The sequence below is a fragment of the Euprymna scolopes genome, chromosome 6 (genome assembly GCF_053919585.1).
Source record: "Euprymna scolopes isolate OS-2025 chromosome 6, ASM5391958v1, whole genome shotgun sequence".
NCBI lineage: Eukaryota > Metazoa > Mollusca > Cephalopoda > Sepiida > Sepiolidae > Euprymna > Euprymna scolopes.
In genome coordinates this window covers 150,169,904-150,183,530 of record NC_136487.1, presented here as the reverse complement: position 1 = coordinate 150,183,530, position 13,627 = coordinate 150,169,904, and the positions used below count along the sequence as shown (strand labels likewise).

General features: G+C 31.6%; 1 protein-coding gene across 1 annotated transcript in view; it reads right to left on the bottom strand.

The window, feature by feature from the left end:
- LOC145278038 (uncharacterized) overlaps positions 1-12,905 on the bottom strand; it is a 152,934-nt gene extending 140,029 nt beyond the window's left edge. Inside the window, exon 1 of the mRNA XM_080130258.1 lies at positions 11,651-12,905. Coding sequence (XP_079986384.1) covers positions 11,651-11,690 — 40 coding nt within the window. The 5' untranslated portion in view covers positions 11,691-12,905. The remainder of the gene's footprint in view (positions 1-11,650) is intronic.
- Between the last annotated feature and the right edge of the window lie 722 nt (positions 12,906-13,627).

Here is a 13,627-nt window from a genome sequence, read left to right as displayed (position 1 = left end):
AATAATAAAATAATGTTAAAAAATACACATTGTTGGTGACTACTCCCTTATTTAAATATATATATATATATATATATATATATATTAATAGGATACCGTGTGTTTTATTTATTTTGTGTGTCACGCTTACATCCGAGTGACTGTCGTTTAATTGTTATGGATTTCCATTTCCTGTCATAAATAATTTTAAGAAGTTTTGGTTTCAGTTTCGATTATAGCTGATGGCACTCAATTTTTTTATAAATAATTTTACCAAGAATTCTTCATAAGTTTTGGTTTCGGTTTCGATTATAGCTGGAGGAACTCGTTATATATATATATATATATATTTATATATATAGATATTATAAGTATTGGTTTCGATTTCGATTCGAGCTGATGCACCAAAGTCATATGGATATATTTTTTCAGTTTTGAAATCGCAACTTTATAATATATAAAAATCGATAGAGCATTAACTCTATAATAATATATACGAAATCTGCAAGTATCAAAATATCATATTTAAGCGTACTTTACGACCGGACTACACTGGGCGTATCTGCTAGCTTAGATAAATACTTTTGCAGTTTTAACAAAAGAGCTACAATAATAATATCAGAGCGTCTCCATTTACGCTAAACATCTACAAAATGCTAATAGCAATATATTACATATGAATGAGTGCTCTGTGGAATTTCCATAGGTTCCGCTAGTAATGATATTAATAATTGTATTAACATTTTGAATATATATATGCGTGTATGTGTATATGTGTTATTTCATGTATCTGCATAAAATTTTATAAGAAGATATAATATTTTATGCATCGATTTTGAGTATTCATGTTAACAGTTCTCAATACATGAGTAGAGCCAGGTAGTAATTTATAAAAAATATATGGTAACTAAACTAGGCAGAATTTTCCGCGTTTTATCCTCGTGTGGACTCGTCTGGCAAATGTGTGGAATCGATGTTATCCCGTGCTGTTATGATTGCGAGTTAACCAATCAGATTGTTTGTTATTCCTGATCACGTTTTCAGCAGCCAATGATTGTGCGTCTATCAGACAAATTTTCAGCTGATTGCAATTCACGCCTTCGTTTACTTTTGGCAAGAAGTGGACCATTTTCCTCTGTGTATTTAAAGATGGTCTGCTTTTATTTTTGTTCATATTAGTTCAGATTTTTCTTTTTACTTATAAATTATAAAATAATAATAATAATAATAATAATAATAATAATAATAATAATAATAATAATAATAATTAAGAACATTGAAGATGCATATCTATAAGTTTTCTATCCCTTCCCCCATCCCTTTCCATTACCTAACCCCCCCCCCCAAAGAATGATGCCAAATTGCCAAGAAGTGTCAAGGAGGATGGAAAGACCGAGGAGAAAGCACTGACCAGACGTCTACTGGACAAGTGCGATGAGAACTAAGACTTTGGAGAAGCTTATTACCACTCAAATTCCAGTGGAGACCACCGGCCGCTGATAGCGAGAAATCAATGGTAAGCGGCTGTTGCGATAATGCAAATTAATTTGCAAATGTTATCAGAAAAGGTGGAGAGTACTGGAAAACTGGGGAGACTTGTTGTCACTCAGCTTCCAGGGAACACCACAGGCTGTTTTAAAGGAGAGGTCCTTTATGGACTGTTTGAAAGCTCCTTGGGAGGCAATAATAATAATAATAATAATAATAATAATAATAATAATAATAATAATAATAATTATTATTATTACTAGCGGAACCCATGGAAATTCCACGGGAGTTGAAAATGTTAAAAAAACACATCAGTAAGAAACTTCTCACATAACCAAACAATTACAATGAGGTTGAACCATGTACCATTATTAAAACGTTACTTAAATCACAAAGCTCTGGATCTTCAGGTTCTGATATCTCTGCTGACACAATTGCATCAATTTGATAAACTGTCCTGATCTTATCCTGATCTCGCATCATTATGAGCACGTAACAATGTGGTAGCCCTCTTTTAAAAATTGAATACAATTGAATGTGCTGGCGATAACTAACTTATTAATATTGTAGTTTGCATCGACAAAACACTGACGGGCGATAATTAACATATAAATATTGAAATCTGCACCGACAAAACACTGGCCAGCAGTAACTAACTTGTTCATATTGTGATCTGCACCTTGTTAGTATTGTGATCGGCACTAACCAAAGACTGGCTGGCGATAATTAATTTACTATTTTGATATTCATCTACCATACTCTGGATGGCGATAACTAACTTATTAGGATTATGATCTGCACCAACCAGACACTGGCAGGCAGTAACTAATTTCTAAGTACAGAGATCTACACCTACCAGACACTAGCTGGCGATAAATAACTTATTATTTAATCTGCATCGACCATACATGGACAACTGTGGCATATATATATATATATATATATATATATATATATATATATATATATATATATATATATATATATAAATCATTTACTTGAAGCGTACCCTGATTGTTGGTTAGTTGGTTATTTTTGTTTTACGTCATATCAACCCTTTTCAGGTTATTTAATGCCGAATCCAGTGATTTTGAAGACAATTTTTTTAATAGAATATATTTGTTTTTTGTTTTCAAGTCGATTTCTATTTAACTCATAGTTGAGACCCTAACAGGTACTATCACTCCGGGTCAGAGTGGATCTGGGAGCAATGGTAATTAAAGGGTAGCCCCACACTCCCAATACTCCGCAAGCTGGTACCTCACCATCAGATATAGTTTAAGGTCATATCCAGGACCAACCCGGATTGTATATACAAATTGTAATCGATTAAAAAACCTTCTCATGAATAAAGTTTTATATAATGAAGAAAGAAACTATTATATAAATTTTGTAAATTTTGAAGAAAGTCCAAGCTCAATGAATGCCCTTTTTTATTGGGCTCCAGAGAATATATATAATGTAATATAATAATAATCTGTTCAAAATATTAAGTTTTCTCAGTTGGTCATTTATTACATTTCAAAAAATATCCATTGGTCCTGGATATGACCTTAAACTATATCCGATGGCGAGGCCCCAGTTTGCGAGCTTTGGGAAGTGTGGAGCCACCTTTTAATTGCCATTGCTCCCAGGTTCACTCTGACCCGGAGTGATAGTACCTGTTAGGGTCCCAACTTTGGGTTAAATAGAAACCGACTTAAAAAACAAATATATTCAAAATCATTGAATTCGGCATTAAATAATCTGAAAAGGGTTGATATGCCGTAAAACAAAAACAACCAACCAACCAACCAACCAATCAAAATGTATCCATTACAATATTGTTTCGTATTGCGACTAACGAGTCTGCAAAATTATGTTATTGCTGCATATTTAGTCCCGTACTCATCGGATGTTTATCTTAAAAATCTTTGATAAAAGGCATTCATTAAGCCTGGATTTTTTTCAAAATTTTCTAAATTTTAAACTTATAAAATGATTATAACATTTTGGATAACTTACATGGTTCATGTAAGCGACACGCGCAAATCATGATGTTATAATCATTAGATCACTAAGGCCGGATGTTACGACATTTACAAAATAAATGTTAAAATTTCAACGATATTCCTCGCGGTTAAGATTGGCCTTGAGGTTAGTTCCTTGCTAATGGAGTCAGAGATGACTTCGTGGCGGGATTGGAATCTCTCGAAATCGTGATCGTGTCACCCTGCGCTGATGATTCTCGAAAGGATGAAACACTAGTGTCTGTAGGTATAAAAATTATTATTGTAATAATTATATACTAGCATGGAGACCCGATGTTGTTCGGGATTGAATGAGGATCAACAAATTTTCCAAACTTTCCGTACTTTTATTGTCATCGGAATCGGTAAAATCAACCGTTTTTAATCAATTCAATTGATTGCCTTTTCTAGATAGAGACCCACCCCCACCGTGTACCGGCAGGAAGGTTCAACAAACAAAACCAACCAACCAACCAACCAACCAACCAATCAAAAGGTCTCCATTACAATACGAAACAATATTGTAATGGATACCTTTTGATTGATTGGTTGTTTTTTTTTGTTGAACCTTCCTGCAGTGACTTAGCCCACAATGCATTGTACTCTACATTGTACTGCAGAGAACCTAATATTGATTTTATAAAACGATCTGTAAATAATGGTTTCACTTAAAGTTTTAGATGCGAATATCAAGTATCGTGGTTCAATAATGCTCTAAACACAAACAATCATTACTAAAGCGCCTCTACGTGATCAAAGAACCAACTGTTAATTTTATGAAATTACTAGCGGGACCTGTGGAAATTCCACAGGGGACTCATTCATAAGTAATATATTGATATTCTGTAGATGTTCAGTGTAAATGGAGACGCGCTGATATTATTGTAACTTTTTTGTTAAAACTGCAAAAGTATTTATCTAAGCTAGCACGAACGTCCGGTAAAGCCCGGGCGTAAAGTACATTACATATGATAATTCTTGCAGATTTCGTATATATTATTATAGAATTAATGTTCTATCAATTTTTATATATTATAAAGTTGCGATTTCCAAAATAAAAAAGTATATATCCATATGACTTGGGTGCATTAGCTTGAACCGAAATCGAAATAAAGACTCATGTAATATATATATATATATATATATATATATATATATATATATATATATATATATATATATATATATACACACACACACACACACACACACACACACACATATATATATATATATATATATATATATATATATATATATATATAACCTAAGTTCCTATAGACATAATCGAAACCGAAGCCAAAACTTATGAATTCTTGATAAATCTATTTATAAAAAAAATAGACGACTTAAGTGCCATCACCTATAATCGAAACCGAAACCAAAAACTTATAAAGAATTCTTGGTAAAATTATTACGAACACTATCGTACACACACACACACACACGATCATATGAGGAGTGTTGCACTTTCTCTTAGAGATGTTATCTCAAGTAACAGCACTGAGATGGATACCCTATCAGACGAAACGAATTATTGTTCTGAAATCCAGTAAGACCAAGACACCAAATAAAATATTACTTTAACATAGATTAGAATTGCTGTATGTCTTTCACAATTTTGATTGAACACTTGAGTATCCTATATAGAAATCAAAGATATGCCACCCAACCAGTAAATCAGTTTAGCGTAGTTTTTGCATAAGAGTTTTATATTCATTTTTCTTTCATAACTTATGAAATTATAGACTTGAAAGGATGTGTAATTACACCCACAGCAACATTTGATCTTAATGTCAAATAATGATACCAAAAACATCAAACAGAAATTTAACATATAGAATGACCAAACTGAAAATGTCAACTATAGAAACATCAATAAAATTTACAATCAAATAAGTATGTGAGGAAACAGAAAAAGATTTAAATCCAACGGAAAACATTTATGATTGAAAACGTTCCTTTTTTTCCTGTCTAAAAGAAAAGTCTTCTATGAATAAATAAGTTCTTTAACAATGAAAGTCTAAAAAGAAGAAAAGAACCAAGGCTTTTATGAATAAGTTATTCAGAAAGAAATGGAAGAAAAGGATTTTATCTAATAAACAATTATATAACATTTTTAGTTTTCTAACTTTTTGGATTAAACGTACAAAATAATGTTTTCAAAGATATGATCAAGTATCCATCTCTCTCTTCCTCTATTTCTCTCTTTCTCTCTCTCTCACTTTCCCTCACAATATATATATATATATATATATATATATATATATATATATATATATATATATTGTGAGGGAATATGATAGGTTATAAAAAGGAAGGGTTGTAAATTTGGGTTGAATTTGGGGATATCAAAACCAAAGCAAAATATGATGAAAGTAAAAATAAAATAGATATACCCCATAATTTATTATACCATACCTGTTCACACTGAAACACTTATCACAATATTCCGTGGATCTATATTAAAAAAACTTGTTAAACTTTGTGACATATTTCCATTCTATGGAGGTCAGGCGCGAACGAACATCCTGTAATTTTATTATACCATATTTCTTCAAACTGAAACATAATTATCAAAGTATACTTACGCAAATAGATATGAAAAGTCTTTGTTAAAGTTTGTGCCATATTTCCATGGAGTACAGGCGCGAACGCTTTTATTATACGCTTTTATTATACCATCCCTATTTATGTTAAAACATATTATCAAAGTATTATTATGTATATCTATATTAAAAACACTTGTAAACGTATTTTTTTAAAATTTAATTTTTTTTAATTTCTATACTTTGCGGACCAACCGCGCACGCAGAACCCACAATTTTAATGAATTTTTATGTGTTTTTGATATAGATGTACGTAAGAATACTTTAGTAAGTATGTTTCAACTTAAATAGGGATGGTATAATAAAATTGTGAGGTCTACGTTCGTGCCTGTACTCCATAGAAATATGACACAAACTTTAACAAAGACTTTTCATATCTATTTGCGTAAGTATTCATTGATAATTATGTTTCAGTTTGAAAAAATATGGTATAATAAAATTATTGGGTATTCGTTCGCACCTGACCTCCATAGAATGGAAATATGTCACAAAGTGTAACAAGTTTTTTTAAGGGGTGAGGGTCCACAATAACACCTTAACTTTAATCTTAATTCACGTTAGCTTTTATTTATTTTTTTGAGTTGAATCAGATTGTGTCCAATTAATTCACCTCATAAATTCACGTTCTTATTAAAGTGAAAGCCCCCCTCCAAAAAAAAGTCGGAACTTTAGGCAATTCTCGACACAGATTTTGCATAACTCTGTTTTTCCTTCTCCACTTGAACGTGGCACTCTTTCGAAAATAGATAAATAAGAAAAAATAAGAACTTAATTGTTAGCGTGTCAAAAGAAGGATAAAATCCTGCTCACGTGATTACCTGTCTTTTTTAAAACATTTACATAACCTTTTTATTTTATTTATATATCTGTTTAAGCCTTTTTTGTCAGTGTACTAGAAGGAATTCAGTTGATTACAACCCTTTCTACGTGTTCTTTACATTACACTAGTACAACCCTGAATCCGATGGCGCTATACTATATCGTTCAATACTGTAAAACTGAAACGAACCTTTTTTGCTTGAACAGGGCGCCATTTTCTTCTTATTCATATTTATATCGATTCTTTGCTTTAAAAAACTAAAGTAATTACGTGTTTACTTTTTTAATATCCCATTTTGCTGTTTCGGTTTATTTTACTAAAGTAAGTAAAGCTTCATTATTTTTCAAAACTGTTTTTCTTTCTTTGTTTTTCGATATTTCCTCGATATTATTTAGTAAGAGTGTTCAGAAGAAAAGCCAACAAACGACTACCCGAAAAAATAAATATACAAGAAATAAATGTTACCATAGACAATAAAAGTTCAGTTCATGTTTTTTTTGTTTTGAAATAGTTTTTAATGCTTTTTACTTTAAATAATTTCAGCGAACCGAAATTAAAACGAAATTTGAGGAGATAACTACTTAAATTACTTTTTATATAAACTACACATACCATAATCGAATATTCCTCAAACACAAAATAACGGAAAACATTAAAATATGTTTATAAATATTCCTTACGTTGACGGAACTCTCTGAAATTGTTAACACAGAATACTCAGGTGTCCCTCCTTCAAATTGAATTTCAAAGTCGCTGCCATTTTGATTATTTTTAAACCGGTTCGTGAATTAAAAAAAAGAATTTTTTTTACAAACTACTTAAAAATACAAACCAATGAATTATTCTACCATAAAAGTAACTATTTATTTCTTGTATATTTATATTATTATATATATAGCAATTTGTCTTAGTCAGGAAACATCATTTTGTTGGTCACTCTTGGCTACGAATGGAAACAAAGTTGATATAAAAAATATATTTTCGCGAAAATTATCTTTACTTTCATCATATCTTGCTTAGGGTAAAGTTTTTGAGTATCAAAACCTATCTCTTTACAACCCCCTCTTTTCATAACCTATCATACTTTCATCAATCACAGTCCATTTTTTGGAGGCTGTTTTTGAACTCAGTCAACGGCGGGTACTTCTGCTAGTATATATATATATATATATATATATGCTCTGAAAAAGTAAATTTATTGAGATCAATTAATTGTGGCAATTTAGAAAACCTTTATTGAATATATACATTATAAGCATATAATGGTGTTTTTTACAAACGTACACACACACACACACACACACACACACACACACACACACACACACACACACACACACACACACACACACACACACACACACACATATATATAGTGGAAGCTCTACAGAAAATTTTGTATCGCTTTCGTCATTTAGTTTAGTGAGTTCTTACATGTGAAACGCAAAATTCTGTTTGCTACAAGCATAATTTCATAAAATAGCGAAGCTTTTAGCCTTGCATCGAACACGAATAAATAAATCCTGCAACGCACATCTATACAATATATATTATTAAACAGCATATGTATTAGAAAATGCATATACATAGTATACATTTTTATTTATAAAATAATTTTCGCTACACACATATATATATATATATATATATATATATATATACTAGCAGAAGTACCCGCCGTTGACTGAGTTCAAAAACAGCCTCCAAAAAATGGACTGTGATTGATGAAAGTATGATAGGTTATGAAAAGAGGGGATTGTAAAGAGATAGGTTTTGATACATGCTTTAGTTGCGACTTTATTTCATACATTAAATCAGGCTTCAATAGATGTACTACGATAGAGTATATCTTCTGAGTTATGAGGTAGCTGAAAAAAAAAAAAACTGAAACATGCATGCGAATATGTAACCCGATTTTTTATAAATTAATATTTACGCTAAAATACATCTCTTATTGCTATTGTACACGATTTTATAAACACATTAGCTTCATTGGGTTAATCTCTATGAACCAATAGCTATACAAATACTACTACTACTACTACTACTACTACTACTCTCTCTCTCTCTCTCTCTCTCTCTATATATATATATATATATATATATATATATTCTTATGTACGTACGTTAAAACAAATCGGAACATTTTGTGACTGCTAATCCATAATATATAAAAGTAACCTTGTTTGTCTGTCTGTCTGTTTGAGAAACAGTCTATACCAAACTTCTCGGGCAACCTTTTGTCTACAGACTTGAATTTTAATACATAGGTGATTTGAACCATTGGATCACATTCGGTTTGGTCTTTAACCGGTAAAAATAACCGCTAAGTTTTTTTTACAAAGGGGTCACCACATATCAAGGCTTGGAGGTCACTCGAGTATAAGAGTTAATGTGTGTATTGTAATCATTGAAAAAGTTCTGTAATAATAGTTTATAGAAGTAATTTGGTACCATTGAATCATTTACGATGACGGCTCAATAAGAACTTGTTTACGTTGGACTTGAAGATAATGATATTGTAGTCAGCTGGAAAGTCAGAGTTCCACAGGCGGAGAGTTCTAGGAAAGAAGCTTCATTCATGGAATCTATGTTTATGGTTAAGCAACGATGGGGAGTAGGGAAATTTATTGACATGGTCCAAATTGAAAACAAATTGAATTTGGCAGGCGTGAGTCGACTTAAAGTACTCTTCTACGCATGCGCAAATGTACATTTATAATTTTTACAACATTATTTTTGAAAAATATGTATATGCTTAAGGACATACTATTGTACAGGTGGTAACGAATAAGGCTGGAGAGTTATGTTTTGGTTTCGATTCTAACTGATGGCATCTAAGTCATATATATATTCTAAAACTTTTGAAATCTATTGGGTATAATATGATGATCAATAGAGAATGTTCTTTATGATAATAACTACGAAATCTTCATAAAATAAAATATTTAAGTGTATTTTACGATAAAGCAATAATCACAATCAATCAGGTTTTTCCTTCCTCTGTGGTGTCGATGGCAAATTGGATAAAACGAAAACAAAAACGACCAAGTTTCTATCATCTTGAAGAACTCGCAAATCGATTTTGAAATTGAAAAGCCGTGATACAGCTGAACAGTAGTCTGTGCATGACTACACACACGCAGACACACGAACAGTTTCCGTCGTACCACAGCTCTTTAATGTTGTTAGAAATGGCGTGAGTTTGAGACTGAGATTCGAAATTTTTACCATTTTGACTAGCGGTCGGAAGATATTAACCTTTCTCTTATGCTCGCCGCCAAAGTAAAAGAAATTTTAATGTTTTTAATAATTGCTTTCTTTAACCGAATATCTCAAGAACTCTATGCTTTTTATGAATGCCAATGTGCGACGCTGAACGGTAATTGCTATCTTTGCTGCTTGAGGGCTAAACCATTTGTTTAAATGCAGGTTCAAAATAAGATTTGGTAATATGGAATTGAAAGAGAAACAAACAAACAAACAAAAAAAAAACAATGATAAATAATAGATTATAATATATATAATATGGATTAAGGAAATTACTATAAATATCGTATTCTTTGTCCAAACAATACATTTTTGTTTCGAAAATTATTATTTTTTTTTCTGAACAAAATTTAAATGTACAAACTCCAAATTATATATATATATATATATATATATATATATATATATATATATATATATATATATATATATATATATATATATATAGTGTGTGTGTGTGTAGCAATAAGTAATTATGCTACATATCTAAATCAAATAAAGTTATTAAGTACAATCAGCTTTAAAGTCTTCTGAAGGTTGAAGGTTCAATTCACACTACAAGTGATATTAATTAATAATTAAAATACAATTGCTTAAGGTTTCTGTTCGATCACAATCTGACCAAATGAGAACAATATACCCCCCATCGATTAAATAAAGTGTTCAGTCAGGAATTCCGTATAGATTCCAGCATGTGACAATAACATTTCAGAGTTTGATAATGTACCCATGAAGAAGGTCGGAGATTATATCGACCGAAACGGTGTGAGGATTAAATCTCAGATAAGAATAAAGGTACGAATAATCCAAATATTTAAAAAAAAAAAAGCGATTAGCTTGAGGTTAAATGAAGGATCGTTAAGGGCAACTATGTTTAATATATGTGTTTTTTTTGTGTGTAGTTAGTTTTGAGAGAAAAAGAAGATCGAAGACTGTATCGACCGAAACGATGTGATAATGACAACTAAGATAAGAATAGAAGCCCCTGTTCAGTCTCGAAAGACAATGGATACCCCTTGTAAGGGAAGCTGCACGTGTAATTGTGAGGCAAGAGTTGCGCAATCCCAACCACACTTCTGAATCGGCACTGTTTGACTCCAGTGGCAAGGAGAAGTCCAGGACGACTGGAAACAATGTCGAGATAAGCGGAGAGCACATACACCACCTGGAAGTCCCAAATGGTCACCCATTTTAGTATTGACCAGGCTCAAAGTTGCTTATCTTCGTGATAAAATGGAAACCGGTGTGTCAACGTGATTATGCAGTATAAGATAAGAATAGCAGCCCGAATAATCCAAATAATTCAAAACAAAACAAACAAAAACAAACAAAACAAGTGGTATGTCAAAGGTTGAATTAATGATCGTTGTTTGATCGGGTAAGCTCAAATATATTTAATATATCTGCTGTATTTTTTGTGTGTTGCTATTAATTTTAGTTAGTTTTGGGAGAAAACTGGAAATTGTTGTACTTACCGAGAAATAAGAGAGGCAGTAGAAATGCAGAGGTGACCATTATTTCTTTTCTGCGATTGTTTTGAGAAAATCACGGTGCAAAGACTTGGCGGATTCTGGTGTTTGGTTTGCAAGGTTCTTCTTATAGTAACAAGACGAGCAAGTTTTGCGTATTAATTGCGTGTAATCGGAGAGTCAGGCACTTTTGGAAGCGAACGGGAAGGGGAGGTGTGGAGTGTGTGTGTATGGGGCGGAGAAGATGTGTAGAAGATGGAAGAGGAGGGAAAGCAGTAAAACGTCGACGAAGAGAAGAAAAAGAGGAACGGATGATGCAGTTGTAAATAAAGAAGAAAGAACAAACAGCGGAAGAAAAGAACGAAAAAGAGATATGTAGTAGAAGGAGAAACAAAAGAAGAAGAAGAAAAAAATGGAAAAGAAATAGAAGAACGATACAGAAGTAAAACAAAATAGAAGAAGAATTATAAGAAGATGAAAAAGAAAAGAAAAGGGAAAAAGAATTAGAAAAGAATGATATAGCAGAAAAGGGAAGCGAAAGAATGGAGAAAAAGAAAAAGATGAAGAAAAAGAAAAAAGTAGAAGATAAAAAAGAAGAAATAAAGAAGTTAAAAATTCCGATTAAAGAAGAAAGTCCAATTTTTACAAAAGTTAACACTTTCATACAACATAACACCACAAGTGAATTTGAGAAGTTTTATCACCGCGCAAGCAGAAAGGCCCAGCCCATAAAATTAACTGTAGATTTTTTTTATAAGACAGGGACGCGTTCAGACTGACTGTTTCTTTTTAGAACACAATGGAACCACGATACTTTACTTTTGTACGTTTAACTTAAATTCAGTTGCTTATTTAAAAATAATGTCATAAAATCAACAGTTAGTTTTTTTTGATAAGGCAGGAACGCGTTCGAAATGAATGTTTGTATTTAGAGCACAATTGAACCATGATACTTGACTTTTGCATTTGGAACTTTAGGTGAAGACATTGTTTACAAATAATTTTATAAAATCAACAGCAGATTCTCTACAGTGCAATGTACACTACAATGTATGTAATCACTGCTGATAGGCATGTGAAGCTGCCTCCTGATATGCTACACAGGGAAAGAGTCTCTAACTAGAGCGGGCAATCAATGGATTTGATTAAAAGTGGTCGATTTCACCGATTTCGATGACAATAAAAATATGGAAGACTGGAATATTTGTTGATTCTCATTCAATCCCGAACAACGCCGGGTCTCTCTGTTAGTTATAGGAGCGGTAGATGCAGAGGAAGAGGAAGAACAAAAAGAAATATTAGTAGAAGAAACACTCAAGAGAACAAGGCGGCTATCAATAATAATAATAAGAAGAAGAAGAGGAAGAAGAAGAAGAGGAAGAAGAAGAAGAAGAAGACGAGGAAAAAGACATTAGAATAGAAAGCGACAAAAAAAAAGTAAAACGAGGAATAAAAAAAAATAATTAAATATCAAGACAGTAAAACAGGAAAACGAAAGATAAACATCGTAGAATGAGAGAGAATGGAAATAGAGATGGTAGTATTAGTATTAGTATTAGTATTAGTGTACTAAAACATTCACAACAAACACTCGTCTAGCTACAACCACTGTCAATAATTTCTCCTACACTCTATGTGTGCCTAAAACTAAATGAAAATACAACCGACCAAATTTCTCTCATAGAACTTTCCAGCTGCGAAACTGTTGTTGCTGTTATTATTATTATTATTATTATTATTATTATTATTATTTTTATTATTATTGTTATTATTATTGTTATTATTATTATTGTTATTATTATTATTGTTATTATTATTATTATTATTATATTATTGCTGTTATTATTATTATTATTATTATTATTTTATTGTTGTTATTATTGTTATGTTCGTTAGCTTCACAGTGTTGTGATGTTTTACACCGTGGCTGCTTTCCGGCTGACTACAAAATGTTATTAATACGAGAGGCGTACAATAAGTAAT